General features: G+C 56.4%; 3 protein-coding genes across 5 annotated transcripts; all 3 read left to right on the plus strand.

The window, feature by feature from the left end:
• Positions 1-7,356: 7,356 nt before the first annotated feature.
• LOC116577888 (cuticle collagen 2-like) lies at positions 7,357-8,138 on the plus strand (the record flags this gene model as incomplete). The annotated part of the gene is made up of 1 exon (XM_032321675.1): positions 7,357-8,138. A coding segment is annotated over exon 1 (603 nt), but the record flags the coding sequence as incomplete, so codon positions are not given.
• Positions 8,139-8,202: 64 nt separating this feature from the next.
• LOC116578387 (tumor necrosis factor ligand superfamily member 12) lies at positions 8,203-15,037 on the plus strand. 3 transcript variants are annotated; one of them, XM_032322652.1, is made up of 8 exons: positions 8,203-8,436; positions 8,612-8,659; positions 9,181-9,256; positions 9,918-9,971; positions 10,056-10,091; positions 13,829-13,834; positions 13,996-14,120; positions 14,286-15,037. In XM_032322652.1, exons 1-8 carry the CDS (start codon positions 8,278-8,280, stop codon positions 14,535-14,537), a joined length of 756 nt encoding a protein of 251 aa, XP_032178543.1. In that variant the 5' UTR covers positions 8,203-8,277; the 3' UTR covers positions 14,538-15,037. The 3 variants fall into 3 exon arrangements, with proteins under 3 accessions (XP_032178543.1, XP_032178544.1, XP_032178546.1); XM_032322653.1 differs by lacking the exon at positions 13,829-13,834 and having other exon boundaries at positions 8,609-8,659; XM_032322655.1 differs by lacking the exon at positions 13,829-13,834.
• Positions 15,038-15,635: 598 nt separating this feature from the next.
• On the plus strand, positions 15,636-18,247 carry TNFSF13 (TNF superfamily member 13). The gene is made up of 6 exons (XM_032322651.1): positions 15,636-16,476; positions 16,851-16,935; positions 17,062-17,109; positions 17,254-17,372; positions 17,591-17,729; positions 17,949-18,247. Exons 1-6 carry the CDS (start codon positions 16,219-16,221, stop codon positions 18,056-18,058), a joined length of 759 nt encoding a protein of 252 aa, XP_032178542.1. The 5' UTR covers positions 15,636-16,218; the 3' UTR covers positions 18,059-18,247.
• Positions 18,248-19,111: the final 864 nt, after the last annotated feature.

The following is a 19,111-nucleotide window of genomic DNA, read 5'->3' on the forward strand; positions in this document are numbered from 1 at the left end:
AACATTCAACAAAGTTTTGCAGGCCCTGAAAATAGGACCGCCAGTGAAGCCTTCCCAGCACCCCTGCCCTTACAGACCGTGGGAAATCCTTCTCTGCACGTGAGCGGTATGAATCAAACCGGGCCTCAAAAAAAAAAAAAAAAAAAGCCTTATTTTCTCTCGTTATCATGGTAGAAAATTCGAGAAGAAAAGCATAAAAAGGCAGAAGAAAACAAATCATACTGGCGGATTTCCTCTCAGTATTTTTCCTACGCTTTCCGCTTTTCCCAAGTCGCTTCCAATCGGTGTCCAAAAAAATGCAAGTTAATTTTCATTTTGGCTGCAAACCAAGAACAGAAAGGTTAAGCAGACTGAATTAGTTTTTCAAGCCAAAGTTAAGGGCTCTGAGGACGAGGTCTCCAAGGGTCCAGTCCTTGTTTTTTTCCACTAGCAGGTGTGAGCCCAGGCCTGGAGGAGGCTGAAGTCTTGCCCGCCCCTCCCCGCCCCCCCCCTTCCCTTCCCTCCCCCCCCCCCCTGCAAGGCATCCGGCTTCTTTTTTTCTTTTGACAAACTCAACTGCTGCATTCGCTTGAGAGCAGATCTTGAAGAACAGAGACCGTTACAGGGAAAACAAGGCTGCCTCACCCCTTCCCATCCTGTCCCACCCTGCTCCACCCCTGCAGCCCAGAAGCAGGCCCTGGTAAGGGGTTCTGTTCGTATTTCTTGCAGAAGTTATTTACAAAATCCTGGCTAAAATGCGCATTGATTTCCATCTATATTATCTGTAGTTAATATCGACTTTGCAACACAAAGCATGAGGCTTTTAATCAGCTCCATTCTCTTCCACTGGTCCTCATGATGAGTCTTTATGTAAGTATTTTTGTTTTTTGGGTGCCTGGTGGCTCAGTTGTTGAAGAGTCTGCGTTTGGCTCAGGTCATGAAGCCAGGAGCCCCACATCGAGCCCCACATTGGGGTCCCTGCTCAGTAGGGAATCTGCTTTTCCTTCTCCTCCCCACTCCTGCTCTCAAGTCTCTCTGTCAAATAAATAAATAAAATCTTTAAAAAACATGTATTTGGGGTTTTTTAATTATTTATTTTTATTTAATTAATTAATTTATTTAGTAAAAGATTGATTTATTCGACAGACAAAGATCACAAGTAGGCAGAGAGGCAGGCAGAGAGACAGAGAGGAGGAAGCAGGCTCCCTGCCGAGCAGAGAGCACATGCGGGACTTAATTCCAGGACCCTGAGAGAATCAGGGGTGTGTGAACACCGGGTTCTGGGGTTCCCAACAGAACAGATTCGGCCACTCACCGCGGACAAAATCCAAAGGCAGAGAAACGAGCAGTGGGGAAGTAAGACTTGATTTCCATGAGCCGGACACCAGGAAGACAGGAAGACAGGGGGTCCTGTCTCAAAACACTGTCTCCCAAAGGTTTTGAAAATACCTGTAGGATTAGGTGAGAAAGAGGTCGGGCTGGGGTCTCAGTGTGCTGGCAGGCAGTGCAGGCCACAGTGAAGGTCAAGGTCGATTACTATCAGGGGCCACTCATAGGTGGAGTCTGGTAGGCTTCAGGCAGCCCTTATTGCTGGAGGGATAATTTCAGTTCCGTCCTGGGGATGCTTTGGCCGCAAGGTCTTTTGCCGGATTACGAGTTGGGCTGGAAAGGAGAACTTTCCAGCTATCAGCTGGAAAGTTCAAGGTCAAAATGGAGGTGGATGACGCCCTCATTCGGAAACGGCAGGTATTTCTCTCCAAGATTCAGTGTAGTTGGGGCGCCTGGGTGGCTCAGTGAGTTAAAGCCTCTGCCTTCAGCTCAGATCATGATCTCAGGGTCCTGGGATCGAGTCCCGCATCGGGCTCTCTGCTCAGCGGGGAGCCTGCTTCCTCCTCTCTCTGCCTTCCTCTCTGCCTACTTCTGATCTGTCTCTGTCAAAGGAATAAATAAAATTAAAAAAAAATTCAGTGTGGTTGGTGAAAAATCTAGTAATTTTGGTTCTTTTTTTTTTTAAGATTTTTTTTTTATTTATTCATTTGACAGAGAGAGAGATCACAAGTAGGCAGAGAGGCAGGCAGAGAAAGGTGGGGGAAGCAGGCTCCCCGCTGAGCAGAGAACCTGATGCAGGGCTCTATCCCAGGACCCTGGGATCATGACCTGAGCCGAAGGCAGAGGCTTAACCCACAGAGCCACCCAGGTGCCCCAAAGGGTGATTTTATTAAAGCACAAGGACAGGACCTGAGGGCAGAAAAGTGCTGCTGTGCATTCACTATCTTGAGCCCACACAGTAGAACCTTCCAGAATGAAGAAGGCCTTTCAGTTCTGGAAATGATCTCTTATCTAAGATATTTTTCTTTTTTTTTTTTTTTAACTTTTTTTTTTTTTTTTTTTTTTTAATCAGAGAGAGAGAGAGAGCAAGCACAGGCAGACAGAATGGCAGGCAGAGGCAGAGGGAGAAGCAGGCTCCCTGACGAGCAAGGAGCCCGATGTGGGACTCGATCCCAGGACGCTGGGATCATGACCTGAGCCGAAGGCAGCTGCCCAACCAACTGAGCCACCCAGGCGTCCCTAAGATATTTTTCTTCCCTCCATTTTTTTCAAATTCATTTTCTGGGATTCGTATCTTTTTTTTTTTTAAGATTTTATTTATTTATTTAATAGCACAAACAGAGGGGAGAGGCAGAGGGAGAGGGAGAAGCAGGCTCCCCACAAAACGGGGGAAACCCAATATGGGACTTGATCCTAGGACTCCTGGATCCTGACCTGAGCCGAAGGCAGACGCTTAACTGACTGAGCCACCCAGGTGCCCCTAGGGATTTTTCTTTTCTTTTTTTTTTTTTTTAATTTTTAAGATTTTATCTATCTATTTATTTAAGTTTTAAGATTTAAAAAAAAAATTTTTTTAATTTTTAAGATTGTATTTATTTAGTTTTTAAAGATTTTATTTCTTTATTTGATAGAGTGAGAAAAGTAGGCAGAGCAGCAGGCAGAGGGAGAGGAGAAGTGGGTTCCCTGGGAGCCCAGTGTGGGGCTAGATCCCAGGACCCAGAGACTGGGACCCGAGCCGAAGGCACAAGCTTAACTGGCTGAGCCACCCAGGTGCTCCTTAAGATTTTATTTTTAAGTCCTCTCTACATCCAAGGTGGAGCTCAAACTTACAACTCCCAGATCAAGAGTCACATACTCCAGGGCTGAGCCACCCCGGTGTACCAAAAAAACTTATTTTTGTAACCACATTTTTATTTATTTATTTATTTATTTATTTATTTATTTATTTATTTATTTTAAAAAGATTTTATTTATTTATTTGACAGAGAGAGATCACAAGCAGGCAGAGAGGCAGGCAGAGAGAGGAGGAAGCAGGCTCCCTGCTGAGCAGAAAGCTCAATGTGGGGCTCGATACCAGGACCCTGAGATCATGACCTGAGCTGAAGGCAGCGTCTTAACTCACTGAGCCACCCAGGCGCCCCGTAACCACATTTTTAGCCACTGAGAAATGTTTCTTGTTTTGTGATTTCAGATTTCTGATCTAACACTCTTCTTGTGTTACGATGTTTTGTCTTCTTGAATCTCTTTAAGTATATTACGGGTTCCCTTTGTAGGCTGCATCGTAGTTACACCTCCGTAGTTACACCTCCTAGTCATCGCAGGTTTAATTCCAGGCCAGGGCAATAAAGCAGGCATTGCAATGAAGCAAGTCAAATGAATCTTTGGGTTTCCTGGTGCACATAAAAGTTATGTTTACAGCACCAAAGTCTGTTAAGTGTGCAGTAGCTTGGGGGTGCCTGGGTGGCTCAGTGGGTTAAGCCTCTGCCTTTGGCTCAGGTCATGATCTCAGATTCCTGGGATCAAGCCCCGCGTCCGTCTCTCTGCTCAGCAGGGAGTCTGCTTCCCCCTCTCTCTCTGCCTGCTTCTCTGCCTACCTGTGATCTCTGTCTGTCAAATAAATAAAATAAAATCTTAAAAAAAATAAATAAAAAGTGTGCAGTAGCTAGTAAGTAACAGCTTAGGCTGACTCTTGGTCTCCAGGCTACGAGTTTGAGCCCCATACTGGATAAGGTGAGTACTCAAAAAAAAAGCTGTTAAAAAAAAGAGAAAAGCTAACCATCATTTGAGCTTTCAGCAAGTCATAATCACTGATCATAGATGGCCACAATAAATGCAAATAGAGTGAAAAAGTTTGAAATATTGTGAGAATTACCAGAATGTGACCTAGAGACATGAAGTGAGCAAACGCCTTTGGGAAAATGGTGCGAGCAGACTGGCTCCGTGCAGGACTGCCGCACACCTTGAGTCTGTAAAAAACATAATATCTGCAAAGTACAGGGAAGCGAAATCCATGACTTATGCACGTATCTCTGGCTCCTCCAGTGCCCGTGTTGTCTGTCTGTCTTTCTGCTCCTGGTTCTCCTAGGCGTGGTGGTTGTTGGTGACATTTCATAAAGAACGACCAAGCTGTCCTGCATTTCCTCTGCTGGTATGTAAGTTATACTATTTTTCCTCTAGGGTTCTCTCTGGTTGGAAATCCTGCCTAGGAATTCTTCGTGGATTAGGATAGGACACACACCCACTGGGGCTCCTGGGTGGCTCAGTGGGTTAAGCCTCTGCTTTTGCTCAGGTCATGATCTCAGGGTCCTGGGACCGAGCCCTGCATCCGGCTCCCTGCTCAGCAGGGAGTCTGCTTCCCGACCCCCCCACCCCCCCCCCGCTCCTCCCCCTCCACCAGCTCCCTCTGCTTGTGCTTTCTCTCTGTCAAATAAATAAATAAAATCTAAAAAAAAAAAAGAGAAAGAGAGAGAGAGAGAGAGAGAGACATCATTAAGAGCTTCCTTTGGAGAGGGGAGAGCTAGTGACCAGCTCGCAGCTTGTGGGTCACCCCAAAAGCTAGAATAAAAAAACATTTATTCTGGATTGCCAAGGCTTAACTTCCTCAGACAGTTGGTTCAATGTCTTTGGAGACAAGCCACCCGCCATTCTGTCCGAGGGAGAGAAATGCCTTCCGGGTGAGGAGGGGAAGTGGGGTTGTCCTCGGATGCTGTTGGCCTGTCTTGCACACCTTCACACGTTTCCAGAATTTCACTCCCACCTGTCCCATTTTCCTTTGCCTGCTGATTGGGGAAATTGTTCCTCTTGGGGCAGCCTAAGCAGGAAGGCTTGACTGGCAAACCCCCACCGTCTTTGCACTATTGCTCCTTTTTGTATTCTCTACCTTTCCATGAGGAGGGATTGGAGACAAAGGACCCAGAGTCAGAAAGCCTGTTTTACTTTCTAACTGTTGCACACACTCAGCATCCAGATGAATGGAGGCTATGGTAACGGCTCACTCATCAAACTCAGTGGAAATCCAGGAAATATTTACTGAATACCAGGGTTCTGTCCCAAAGACAGGGTTTGCTTGTCTTTTTATTTTTATACAGTTTTAGTAATCTCTGCACCCGACTCGGGGCCTTGAACCTGCAACCCCAAGATCAAGAGTCTCATGGTCCACCGACTGGGCCTGACAGGCGCCCCTGCATCGTCCCTTTCTCACATCATTTGTGTGCACTCCGATAACCCCTACCATAGTGAGGAAGCCCAGAATAACACGGAGACACTTGTATGAAAAGGCAAGTCACAAGCTCAAAGTACAAGGAAAGTTAATCAGCGCCGTGATATTACACAGATCCCGAAACTGATCAGAATTCCCTCCAGGCTTTCCACCCAAGTATCCCGGGCTTTTCCCTTTTCTCCCTGTTACAAATGTCGTCCGCTAGAATCCCAAATGAAGTATTTATCCTGTTCAGTCATTCCAGAAATACTTAAGAGTAGTTCCCCGTTTGCTAGACATTGCGCTAGGCACTGAGGATGAACGGAAGAGAAGACATATGTGGTCCCTGTCCCCTCGGAGCCTTTAGCTCAATCACCCAACAGATGTTTATTAAACATCCATTATGATCAAGTAGCTGCAGGGGGACAACTGAAGCCACTGGCTGGGGACACTTACATCTCTGTTAACATGACTATACTTGTCTTCATTGCCATGACTAGTACTCGAAGAGACGCTCGCCCAGGAAGATGAATGTTGCCAATTAACTTTATTGCTTATTCCAGCAACTTCCTGAAAGACCCATCAACTCTGATGGGAAACATCGGCTGACTCTCAGGCACCTAGCTAGCTCTGTCTGTAGGACTGTTGATCTCAGGGTCCTGAGTTCAAGCCCCACCTTGGGTATAGAGCTCATTAAAAAAAACAAAAACGGGCACCTGGGTGTCTCAGTGGGTTAAAGCCTCTGCCTTCGGTTCAGGTCATGATCCCAGGGTCCTGGGATTGAGCCCCGCATCAGGCTCTCTGCTCAGCATGGAGCCTGCTTTCTTTTCTCTCTCTCTGCCTGCCTCTCTGCCTACCTGTGATCTCTCTGTCAAATAAACAAACAAAATCTTAAAAAACAAAAACAAAACCCAAACCCCACAATCAGTCAGGAGTGCCTGGCTGACTCAGTGGGTAGAGCATGCAACTCTTGACCTCTTGGTCATGACTTTGAACTTCATATTAGGCAGAGGGATTACTTTTAAAAAATCAGCTTAGGGGCCCTTGGGTGTCTCAGTGGGTTAAAGCCTCTGCCTTCTGCTCACGTCATGATCCCAGGGTCCTGGAATCGAGCCCTGCTTCCAGCTCTCTGCTCAGCAGGGAGCCTGCTTCCCCCCCACCCACCTGCCTCTCTGCCTACTTGTGATCTCTCTCTCTGTGCCAAATAAATAAACAAAATCTTTAAAAAAAATCAGCTTAAAAATTACTTAAAAAATCAGATTTTCAATAGAAATATCTATCAAGTGACAGTTTACATCTTAAGACTGTTTGAGCCCCTCCCTTTGCTCTGTAAATTGTCCATGACTCCACTGTAACCCTTACCTGCCCTAATCAATCCCCACTCTTACCCAGCTCGGAATGACCTGCTTTCACATCGTCTCAGTAAATTTCATGGGTTTGCCCACCATCTTCCTACGAGGGTTGTCAGACCTTTGGGTCTGACAAAGTGCCAGGAACACAGTGAAGAAAATCCTCACGAATTGACATTGTAGACACAGACAATACGCAGAAACTGGGAAATACGTCATTTTTCCTTTATAGTGTCCTTGGGGAGATGCAGCCAGATGTGTCATTACAAATTGTGCCACCTGAGAAAGAGAGGGCACCAGAGGGGACAGAGGGGGCGGTTCGGATCCTCATGAGAAAAGATGGTCTGGAAAACTGCCAGAAATGACTAAGTGGGGAAGAGGGTGGTCTGAGTATGCCCAGTAAGGAAAATAAAGGTGTTGAGACCCTGAAGCCAGGGGTCGTGGTGGGGGTGGGGTGGTCGGCGGATTCCAGAATACAAGGGAAACCAACCAGGCCAGACTGCGGGGAGAGGGCAGGAGCCTCTCCAGAAACTTCCTCACCACAACCACGGCTTCCCCGGAGCTAATTACTACTCTCGCAACAGAGTGGTTTTCTGATACTCTTCACTGCAAATGTGCGGAAGTGAACGTTCCAGGCGAAATGCGTTTCTGAGGCTCTTACTGCTCACACAAGGGTTTTCATGGCAAAAGGGGTCCGGCTTTTGCAAGTCCTCGCACCCGGCCCCCGGGGCCCGCCGGGCGGGCCGGAGCCCTCTGCGTGGCGGAAGCGGCCCACGGGCTTCCAGAGCGGCGGCGGGGACCCCGCTCACCCGAGGCGGCCCAGAGGCGAGCTCTCGCCCGCGCAGGACGCCGGGGTTTTCATCAACTCCCAACCGATCCGCCGAAGGAGCGAGCACATGACCCGCGTGAATGATGTCCTCAGGCTCTTTTCCAGTTCCGTGCGCGGAAGTACCATCCTCGGGGCCCCGAGAAAACCCAAACGGCCTTCGGCCCGAACCCGGCTGCCGGGTTATCCCGGGCCGGGGCCCGAGATCCACGGTCGAGCCGGGGGCGGGCCAGGCCCCGTTGGAGGCGCGGGGGTCCCGCCGCCTCTCCCTCCTCCGCCCCCGGGGCTGGGTGGAGTCCCCGCGCGCGGCGCCCCCGCTCCCGCCGCCCAGCCGGCCCTGCGCGCCCGGGGCTCCTCCCGCCAACCCGGGCCCCGCGGGCCTCCTCCCGGGGTCGGCGCGGTGCGCGCGCTCGGCCGCCGGCGGCTCGGCGCCCCCGCCGCGCCCCGCTTCCCGCGCGCTCCCCGCCCGGGCGCGTCCGTCGCCCCTCCCCCTCGGCCGCCCGCCCCGCCCGCCGGCTCCCCGGCCCCCGCCCCCGCGGGTCCCGGGCCCCGGGGTGGGGGGGGGCGCGGCGAGGCAGGCACAGCCCCCCGCCCCCATGGCCGCCCGTCGGAGCCAGAGGCGGAGGGGGCGCCGGGGGGAGCCGGGCACCGCCCTGCTGGCGCCGCTCGCGCTGGGCCTGGGCCTGGCGCTGGCCTGCCTCGGCCTCCTGCTGGCCGCCGCCAGCCTGGGCAGCCGGGCACCGCTGCCCGCCCAGGTGAGGCCCCGCGGCGCAGCCCTCCCGCGGCCGGCCGGGAGCCGAGTCTGCGGCGCGGCGCGGCGCGGCGCGGCGGACCGGGCCGGGTGGGCGGAGGGCACGGGGCCAGGAAGATGGGTGGAGGGTGCGATGTCAGGTGGAGAGGGACGGGGTGACGCTGCCTCCTTCCCAGCAGGAGCCTTCCCAGGGGGAGCTGGTGGCGGAGGAGGACCCGGACCCGCCGGTGAGTGGCCGTGGGTGCCGGGCGCGCGCGGTGGGGCGTGGGGAGTGTGCGCGATCCCGGGGCGCGGGATGTGCCCTCGCGGTGCCAGCTGCGTGTGTGCGGGGGTGTGCGCCGCCGTGCGGGCATCAGGGACACGGGGAGAGGGGGAGGGTGCCGCCACGTGAAAGGGGTTTGTGTCACCTGAGTCCGCAGTGTTTATTGGCTGGGGGCGAGGTAGGGGTATGGGATTGGGGGAGCCTGTCGCGGAGGAGGGATGCTGGCGATGCCTGAGGGGTGTGCGCCCACCGTGCACGCTGACGGGGTGTGGGCGCCTTAGGGTCTATGCCAGGTCTGTGTGCTGGGGCGCTGGGGGCGCGGGGTGAAGGCTGGGGCCTGACCCCAGGACCCGGCCCCCCCAAGACTCCCGTGCCTGCCGCTGGCTGGTGGTGCCTCTCCCAACGGGGACCTCCTGTCGGCCTCAGTTTAGTCTCTTGGTGGCCTCCCGCAAGACCCGGGTTCAGTCCTGCCCTTAATGCCCCTAGGAACTGAATCCCCAGACAGAGGAAAGCCAGGATCCCGGGCCATTCCTGAAGAGGCTTGTTCGGCCTCGCAGAAGTGGTGAGCGCCCCTTTCTTCCACCTTCAGGAGTAATCCTAGTGGCCAGTGGCTTCTGCACTCACTGCTTTTGTTCACACTAACAGCCCCATGGAGTGGGCAGAGCCAACACCATTCTCCTCACTTACGGTGGGGATGGGGAAACTGAGGCACAGATGGGGTGTTGGTGGGGACAGAGGTCAGAGTCCCGCAGCTGATGGTTCTCTCTGAAGCCCCTCCCATCCCATGGACTGATTCTCACTTGACACCCTATGCTGGATGTGAAGGAGGGGCTGGCCCAGGATTAGGAGGACCCCTAGGGTCCTGATGGAGACAAGGTGGGGGAGGTAGAGGCGGGGGTCCCAGGAAGCAAAGAGACTCGTGAACGGAATGACCAGGTGAGCCTGTGTCCAGGTTTGTGTGGGGCTGTCCCGGCTGCTGATGGTTATCTCCCTGATATTACTAATTGCAACCGTTTTGCTCTCAGAAACAACCCAGTTTGGGTGATAAACAATGCAGTCGGTCTCCTTATGGAGGGAGGTATGGCCTGAGGCTCTGAGGCCAGGAGCCTGGACAAGAATAAGGATGCCGGGGCTCTGAGAGCAAGGCAGGACTGGGGAGTGTCTCGGGAGCCCCCAGAGTCAGGGCATGCTATATTCCGCATCTCTCCTCCCTTAATTCTCAGCACCTAAAGGCCGGAAAACGCGGGGTCGCAGAGCAGTGGCCGCACACTATGAAGGTGGGTGATGGGTGAGATATGCCCAGGGAGCTGGGGCAGTAGAGGGACGGGGCAGGTCTAACAGCACTTTCCCGTGCCTTTCAGTTCACCCACGACCGGGACAGGACGGCGCACAGGCCGGTGAGACCCCATTCCCACCCCTGACCCCCACAGCACTGGCCTCCTGGCAGAGCCGCCCCTCAGAACCTTTCGCTTCCTAGTGCCCTCCCTGCCTTCAGCCTGGGAGCCCCAGAAGCCAGTTCGAGAAAATCTGCAGGGCTTTCTTCTCTCAGCTCCCAGACCTGGTCTCTGCCTTGATCCAGGCATGAGGACCCAGGGCTCCCCGCACCCAGCCACCAGCCCTCATGCTTGTGCAGGAAACGCATCTGATTCTTACCTCTTCTTCCCAGACTCACGCCCTGCCGTGCATTCTGTGCGTCCTCACACTCTGACCATTTTTCTTAGAATGTTTCTACTGTGCTCCTTTTCCATCCCTGCCCCACCTCCCATCTCAGCACCGTGACCTCAGAACCTCAAACCCAGTCTCTAGCCCCTTCCCCGTCCCTTTGCTCTGTCCCCCACTATGTTGTCCAGCTAAGGTTCTGCAAACTCACTGTCCTTATTCCGTTGCTTCTCTGCCTGCCTGCATTCTCTCTGTGGTCTGGTCTCAGCCCCTTTTCCCTGCACACACTGTGCCCTCACCTGGAATGTCCTTCCGTGGGACAGGCCATGAGGCAAGACAGGAAGCTGGCTTGGTCTAGGGCCCTGGCAGCCGAGACAGAGCCAAGTAGATGGATTCAGCGTGTGGCTAGAAGGTTGGGCTCGCTTATGGGTTGGATGTGCAGGGGAAGGGAGGGAATTAAAAGTGACTTCTAGATTTTTAACTTGGGCATCCTTGGGCATAATGATGCCATTTATGGAGGGAAGAAATAGGTTGGGAGGTATGTGGATTAAGAATGGGATTTCAGATCTCCTACTGAACAAATGGAGAAGTGATAATAAATGAGTGAGCTCCGTGGACAGATGGCTGGACAGAGTCAGCTGGCTGAGGCTGGGTCGGGATCCACGGCCATCTGGGTGCTGTTCAGACCTCCAGGGTTGGATGAGGCACTGGGGGGAAGAGGGACCCCAAGAGTGAGGCCCTGGGGCTCCAAGGCATCCCGGAGCGGAGTAGAAGAAACATTCTAAGCCGGGGAGGACAGTGTCCTGTGATCTGCGAGAAGATGTGGTCTCCCTAGCGAGGGTGTGGCTGTCTGCACCCAATGCTGCTGACGGGTCACATGATTTGACTGTGGGGGTTTGGTAACCTTAAAAGGCAGCTGGTGACCTTGGCCAAGCCTGTTTCAGTGGTGCATTTAGGATAGAAGCCAGTGTGGTTGGGGTGAGGAGGAATGGGAAAGAGGAATTGGAGACAGGGACAGCCCTTTCCAGAAGTTTCTCTGTGATGAGCGGAACAGTGGGCCAGTGGTTGGAGGGAAATGTGGATGGAGGAAAAATAGGGATCTTAGCTAACATTTACTGAATGTCGCATTCATCTAGACCTCCCAACAGTCCTAAAAGGAAGATACTCTGATCAGCTCCGTTTTAAAGACGCAAGTTACTTAACCTGCCCAAGGCCATGACCATACTCGGTGGGTCCAGGATTTGAAGGTCCCTAGAATGTGCTTGTGTGTGGACCTGCCCATGCTTGGTGCAGGGGTGGGTAGGTGGGACCTGTACGTCAGTGTCCAGGAAGGAGGCAAGGGGTGAGTTCCAGAACGAAAGGAGAGACACAACACCCATCATCACGAGAGGGTCAGTGGAGAATGTGAGCACAGGTCCGTTTTGGGCTCTGATCAGGAGGAGGTGCGGGGGCCCTTGTCTGATGACTTCTGGATCCTTCAGAGAATGAGGAAGATGGGCAGAGATGCGAGGAGAAGGGGTACAAAGTCCCTGTCTCCATGAGTGCTAGAGCAGGGTCAGAGGGCAAGTACAGGAAGGCTGCGGGGCAGTAAAGAATGTGCGTTTGGGGTCTGTGATTGTGACATGGAGGGACACGGTGGTCCCAGGCACATCATGCCCTTCAGCCTCCACCAGCCTTTCCTTCAGCTGCTTCCACAGTGGGGAGTGTCCTCCCTCCTCTCCCCCTGCTCTGCACGCCCCAGGCCAGCCCTCCTGCCCTCCAGATGAGTTGAGTAACCCGGACATTCATTCCTCTGCTGCCCGAACACACACGTGCCGGGAACCTGCTATTTAAAGGACGGGGCTCGGGGCCCGCAGGCACCACCACCCAGACCTTGTCTCAAACAGTGACCATCTGGGAGAGGAGACGAGCCTGTACATTTGGGAATTACAGTACACTGTGACAAGGACAATAAGGAGAGCAGCCAGAAATGCGCGGTCGCCTAGAGGAAGAAAACTTTATGGTGGAGTCGGGGCCTCCTTCCCCAAGAAGGGGGGGGCCTCGAAGCATGAGTGTAAGGTGGACAAGGGCTCAAGGGCCTTCTGGGAAGAGGGACCCACTGATGCCAAAGCCCGGAGCTGGGGGAGAACAGGGAGCCAGGCCACAGAGCGAGTCTGGAAGTCATTCTGAGGTCAAGGCAGGCAGAGGCAGGCTGCCATCTGCGTTTTAGAAACCTCACTGTGCGGTCCTGTGTAGGAGCCAGCAAAAAGGTGCAGGGCCGAGTCTGCTGAGGAGGGAGGCTGAGAAGAATCCCGGCGGGAATGGCAGTGGCTGGGCCGGGGGAGGGAGACGGGGTCCCCTCCTGCCATGCAGGTGGCAGAACTTGTAGGAAGTCGAAATTGGGGACTCAGATGGGTGGGGATGAGGAAGGGCTGGGGAAGGCAGCTGCCCAGGAGAGCGGCAGTGGATCCCGAAAAAAGCCAGAGGCATGGGCCCCGTCAGTCAACTCCCTCTGGCCTCCCACCAATGTTTGCGGGGCGCCCACTCAGAGGAGTCCCGGCACTGCGTGCCACGCCACAGTGATGAATGTGACCGTGGTCGGACCCCACACTTGCACCTGCGTAAATAACCCAGATGATTGCCGATGTTGGGGATGGGTGTGAAGGAAACAGGGTGGCCAGGGGAAGACAGGAGAGGAGGGCTCGGACTGGCCGCTTCGAAGTGGGGGGCCAGGGAATGAAGGGCTGTCGGCGGGGTTGGGATCTCCATATCTGCAGGGGTGTGGGGGGCAGGCCAAGTGAGGGCAGGAAGACAGCGGGAGTCCTGTGATAGACCAAGGGGGACCCGGGAAGCCACCTGAGCTCCTGGCCATTGTCTTGTTACTCATCTTCTTGGCCATGACCTGAGCTCTGGGTTGTTTCATTTTTCGCTATGGTTTTATCAAGCTACACCTTATGTACAGTTCACCCGCTTCGAGGGTGCCGTTCGGTGGTGTCTAGACTTTAGTTCACACAGCTGCAGACATCAGCACAAGACACCCTGTGCCTGTTAGCCAGCACCCCTGTTTCTCCCAGCACCGCCCCCCAGCTCTAAGAAACCACCGACCTACTTTGTCTTTAGGTATTCACCTGGAAATTTCCTAGGAATCTTACAACGTGTGGTCCTTTGGGGACTGGCGTCTTTCATTTAGCACAATGCTTTTGGTTTGCCCACCAGGGAGCGGTTTTCTTTTTTACGGCTGCATAATATCCTAGTGTGGGGCTGTCCCACCGTTTCCTTGTCTGCGCATGGCTCAGCGGACATTTGGGTGCCATTTTTTTATATTTAATGCTCGTAATCCCAGCCCCGTCTGATTTGAGGACGGTATGCGGACGTTCTTAAAAGAGGCGGACAGCAGAGGCACAAAATATCAAAGCCCCCAGCACTTCTCCTTCCATCTGGCTCTTGTCCCTGGATGGGGCGGGTGACACCTTGCTTCTCGCTGCCCTGGTCGCAGACACCGGTAAACGTCTCACGTCTTCACGCACTTGCTCGGGCACCACGGGCTCCCCAGCCTCGCGCCAGCTCTTCATCCCCTGGGTAAAGGGGGGCCCCCGAGTCTTTGGTCCTCACCGGGTGCCTGGGGATCGTGAGGAAGTCCTGATCTCTGATCACCCCCTGCAGGTGTGGACGGGACCGTGAGGGGCTGGGAGGAGGCCAGAATCAACAGCTCCAACCCGCTGCGCTATGACCGCCAGAGCGGGGAGTTCCTCGTGGTGCGGGCCGGGCTGTATTACCTGTACTGCCAGGTAAGCCCCACCCGAGGCCCCAGAGCCGCGGGGACGGCCGGGGGGGGGGGCAGCCAGAGGAGGTGGTGGGTCAGGGCTGGGGCCATTGGGCTCCCCGGGGGGCTTGCAGGAAACCGAGCCTTGGCCAGCGGGGGCCTGTACTCTGCCGCCTGCGCCCGCCGGCAGGTGCACTTCGACGAGGGGAAGGCGGTCTACCTGAAGCTGGACTTGCTGGTGGATGACGCGCTGGCCCTGCGCTGCCTGGAGGAGTTCTCAGCTACAGCCGCCAGCTCCCTGGGGCCCCAGCTCCGCCTCTGCCAGGTGTCTGGGCTGCTGCCTCTGCGGCCCGGGTCCTCCTTGAGGATCCGCACCCTCCCCTGGGCCCATCTCAAGGCCGCCCCCTTCCTCACCTACTTTGGACTCTTCCAGGTGCACTGAGGGGCCCTGGTGGGGCCCCCACTGTGGCTCTCAGTGCCCCCCTCCACTGTACTCCCCCCTCCACTGCTCCCCCCCCCGCCCCCCTACCTACCCGCCCTCTGCGGGCTGCTTGGACTTGCTCATTTCCTTTCCGCCCCACATAGAGATCCCCTCCTCCTCTGACAGCCCCCCCCCCACCTCACTAGCTCCTGAACCCCTGGTCATTCAATACCCCCATGTATCTCCTGACTCCCTGCCCTGGCCACAGCCGCCCCTGGACACTGTGTCTACTCTACTCTGGGTGAGGATGGGTCCCCAATCCCCACCCCCAACTTCAGGCACTAATCACGGCTGGACAGGAGGGAGCCCGGGGACTAGGCCGGGAATTCCCAAACGCGAGGGCTGAGAGCAAGACAAGCTCCTTCCCTGATAATTCCCTGTGGATTTTTAAAAACAGATATTATTTTTATTATTATTGTGACAAAATGTGCATAAGTGGATATTAAAGACAATAAACCACGGTCTCTATCTTCCTTGGGGCTTAGGGGGCATTTCTCAGGGTGGCGGAGGGCCCCAGGAAGGGGGTGGGGCATCCATCCCAGAGTGGGGTGCGGGACGGCTGGCATGCTGGGGCAACGTATGGGCTCGGGAGTGGGGACCAGCCTGCTTCTGACCCCTGAGGCATGAGCAGAGAGTGGAAAGGCAAAGTGCCAGGAAAAAAATCAATGTCTGCCCAAGGTCCAGCAGAAGCTGCCTCATTTACCTAGGAGGCGGGCTTCCTCCTGTGGGTAATCCCTGGCCAGGAGGAGGGAGGAGCAGGGCCCTTCCTCTTGGCAGCCTTGGGATGTTAAGCGGGTGCTGGCACAAGCCCTGGCTGGGATGTGGGGTGGGAGCAGGCCCGAAAGGGAGCTCAGGGTCAGGAAGCGGGACGCCGGGGCCCGGGAACATGCGAACCTGGGCCCCTGGGTCCAGGAAAGGAATCTGACAGTGGTAGGGTGCTTGGGGCTGTCTCCCTCTCTCTCTGACCAGGCCCCTTATGTAAGAGCTCTTCTCGGGAAACAGGAAGTTCTCCTTGCCAAGTTCAGCACAGGGAGTAGTGCCGGCCTCACTCCAACACACCCGGCCTGGCCTTAACCCCAGAACTCAGCCAGTTTCTTGCTTCCGTGACCCTAGTTCTCCTTCCCATCTACCCCCTGCCCCTCCTTTTCTACCTCGTCATTCCCAGAGGTCTTCCCCCTGGCTGAGTTGGAGGGTCTTCGCCCCCTCACCCCGGACCCCCGAGACTGCCCAGCTTGCCTCTCCATCCCTGCTCTTGGCACCATGGCCTGGAGCCAGCCACCCTTCCCTCCCCCACTGCTGGGGCAGTCCCAGGGTTCCTGAGCTCGGCCGCTCCTTCTGGGTGTCACTGGCAGTCCTGTCCTTCCTAGAGAGACTGGCACCAAGTTTTCCCGAGGCTGGAGGAGGGGGTGTGTGTGTGTGTCCGTCCGGAGGGGGCGTCCTGAGACACCACCGGCCCCACGGCGGGGTTCCAGGAGCGCCAACAGTGCCCCTTACTGGCTCTCCTCCTCCTTTTTTTATTCTCAAGTTCCTTTTTATTTCTCCCTTGCGTAACACTCTTCTTCCCTTCTGTACCCCCACCCTCCCCACCACCTCCCGGCCACCCCACTCCCGAGGCTGCAGCCTCCGGCGGGGTCCCCGGCTCATGCCAGCCTCATCTCCTTCCTTGCTAGCCCCCAAAGGGCCCCCGGGAGACATGGGGGGCTCGGCCCGAGAGCCAGCACTCTCAGTCGCCCTCTGGTTGAGTTGGGGGGCAGCTCTGGGGGCCGTGGCTTGTGCCGTGGCTCTGCTGACCCAACAAACAGAGCTGCAAAGTCTAAGGAGAGAGGTGGCGCGGTTGCAGAGGGCCGGAGGGCCTTCCGAGAAGGAGGAGGGGCATCCGTGGCTGAGCCTCCGGGAGCAGGTGAGTGAGGGGAGCAGGGGGGGGGGTGAGAAGAGGATGGGTGCCAGGGCCAACTCGGGGCCTCCTGGGTCTAGCTCTGCGGTCTGTAAAGTTTTGAGGAGGTGCAAGAGAGGGTCCCAGGTTTGGAGGTCAAGGCAGCAGCCATTCCAGGAAAGGAAATTGTTAAAGATTAATACTTCTCGTACCTACCAGATCCTGGAGGACAGCCAGCACCAAGAATCAGGTCGCTGGGGAAAAGTGCATGAGTGATGTGTGGCACTCCTGGGGCTTGGTTGGTGGGGGCAGGGGGAGAGCGTGGCAGGAGTGGCTGGGAGGAAAAGCTGTCACGGGACCCTTGCTTCTTAGCCTAACCCTGACCCTCTTTCCATGAGCAGAGCCCCAACGCCCTGGAAGCCTGGGAGAATGGGGAGAGATCCCGGAGGAAGAGAGCAGCGCTCATGCATAAGCATAAGCAGAAGAGTGAGGAGGCCTCCGGGGTGGGGTGCGGCAGGGGTGGGGGGGATCAAGCCGCAGAGGGATCTGGAGCCAAGGCGAGAGGGGAAGGGACAGGTGGGCACCGCTTAGCTCTCCTCCTCCTCTCCCCAGAGAAGCACTCCGTTCTGCACCTGGTTCCCATCAACATCACCTCCAAGGGTGAGCACTAACTTTAAATAATGGCTCAGGGGGAGGGCCAAGGTCAGGGAGCTTTGGGGCTGGCAGCCGGGCCCAAGAGAATTCAGAGGTGAAAAGTCTCTGAGAATGCCCAGACGTCCTGATGGCCACACTCCTCACCTCCAGAGGACTCCGACGTGACAGAGGTGATGTGGCAACCGGCCCTTAAGCGTGGGAGAGGTCTGGAGGCCCAAGGATATGTTGTGCGAGTCTGGGACGCTGGAGTTTATCTGCTGTACAGTCAGGTAATCCCACAGATACCCCAAGCCTTGTCTGGGGCCGAGAGGTCTGTTCTCCCAGCAGGGTGGATGCCCTGGTACTGAAACGCTCCCAACGCTGCTGTTCGTACCAAACTTAAGAGACCCTCCTTCCTTCCTTGGCTCCCTCGTCCGGGCTCCGGAGGCCTCCCAGCCCTGAGCCAGGCTTTCTCACTTCCTTCAGCTTTTCCTCCATTCCTGGTCAGGTCCTGTTCCATGATGTGACTTTCACCATGGGTCAGGTGGTGTCTCGGGAGGGCCAGGGAAGGCAGGAGACTCTCTTCCGATGTGTCCGAAGCATGCCCTCCAACCCGGACTGGGCCTACAACAGCTGCTACAGCGCAGGTGAGAGCCCCGTGGGCAGCGAGGGCGGTTATGAGAACAGCAGGGTGTCTCTGACCCCTGGGGAGGGGCGGGGACGGGCGGAAGCCTGGGCGGACAGGTGGATCTGGGGGAGGGATGCAGGCCAGGAAGCAGGAGGAAGGCCGAGCCGAGGCGGGAGGGGAGGCGGGGGAGAATCTGCGGACCGGGCTCCACGAGTGTGAATCCTCTCCCGTGTCTCAGGTGTCTTCCATCTGCACCAAGGGGATGCTCTGAGTGTCACAATACCCCGGGGAAGGGCAAAGCTCAGCCTGTCTCCGCACGGAACCTTCCTGGGGCTTGTGAAACTGTGATTACAATACGGACGGTGGTTTTGAGCTCGGAAGATGACGGTGGGCGCGAACTGGAGACAGCCGAGAGAGAATAGGGGCAGCGGCCTCTCCTGGGTTTGACGGTCACCGATCTCCGCCCCCTCCTCTTCCTGTCCCACCCCCAACCCGTAGACTTTGATTCCGTGGCTATTAAAGAGGTGTGATACCGTGCTTTTGTTCGCCGTGCAGCCCCACACTCCCGCGGGCAGGGGGCCGTGCCGGCCTCGGGCAGCCTCCCGCGGGGCCCGCTGGACCGCTTCCAGCACAGCACCCCCACCTAGCGGCCGCTCGGGAGAACCGGCCCGCGCCGGCACGATCTGCGGCGCCTCCCTCCGCTCGCGGACTCGCGGTTCCCCGTGCCACACCCCCTCTGTGCCACCCGCTGCCTCCTCGCTCCGCCGAGAGCCTCGCTCCCACTTCTCTCCCCAGCAACTGGGCCTTCGGTTCCCAGCACTGTCTCGGGGGGTGTATTTTGCAGCCGTCCGCAGGGGTACTCTTTGCGGCCACTTTACTGCTCGGGCGCCAGGTTCCGCCCTTCCTGCTCGCCCTCCGAGCTGGGACGGTGTCCGCGAAGCCTTGGGTAAACCGTGCGCCCCACACCGGCCCGCCTTCACTCCCCTGGGCTCTCCTTCCTGCTCCAGACCCGCTCACACTTCAATAAAAGAGAATATACGGCTTCCACCCCCCTCGCGCCCCTGCCTAGCCCCGGGATCTCCCCGCCCTCCCGGCTCGCTCCCCGGCGCCGACCCCCGGGACCCAGATTCCGCCGCCCCGGGATTCGGGCCCTCAGGCGCTCAGCCGCGGGACACGCAGCGGCGGTGGGGTCGGGGCTGGGCGGGGGGAGGGGGACACGCAGGCGCAAACGCGAGAGAAGTGGGCTCGCCGCGCGCGGCCGGGAGCAGCCGGCGTGCGCAGGCGCCGCGCCGCACGGGGCTCGGGGGCGGGGCCGATCCCGTGGTGTCCACGCTCTCGGGTAGGCGGGACTAGGCGCGTGCTGGCCGCGCCGGCGCTGTTCGCCGGGTGTGACGCACAAAT

Source organism: Mustela erminea, chromosome 18 (genome assembly GCF_009829155.1).
Source record: "Mustela erminea isolate mMusErm1 chromosome 18, mMusErm1.Pri, whole genome shotgun sequence".
Lineage (NCBI taxonomy): Eukaryota > Metazoa > Chordata > Mammalia > Carnivora > Mustelidae > Mustela > Mustela erminea.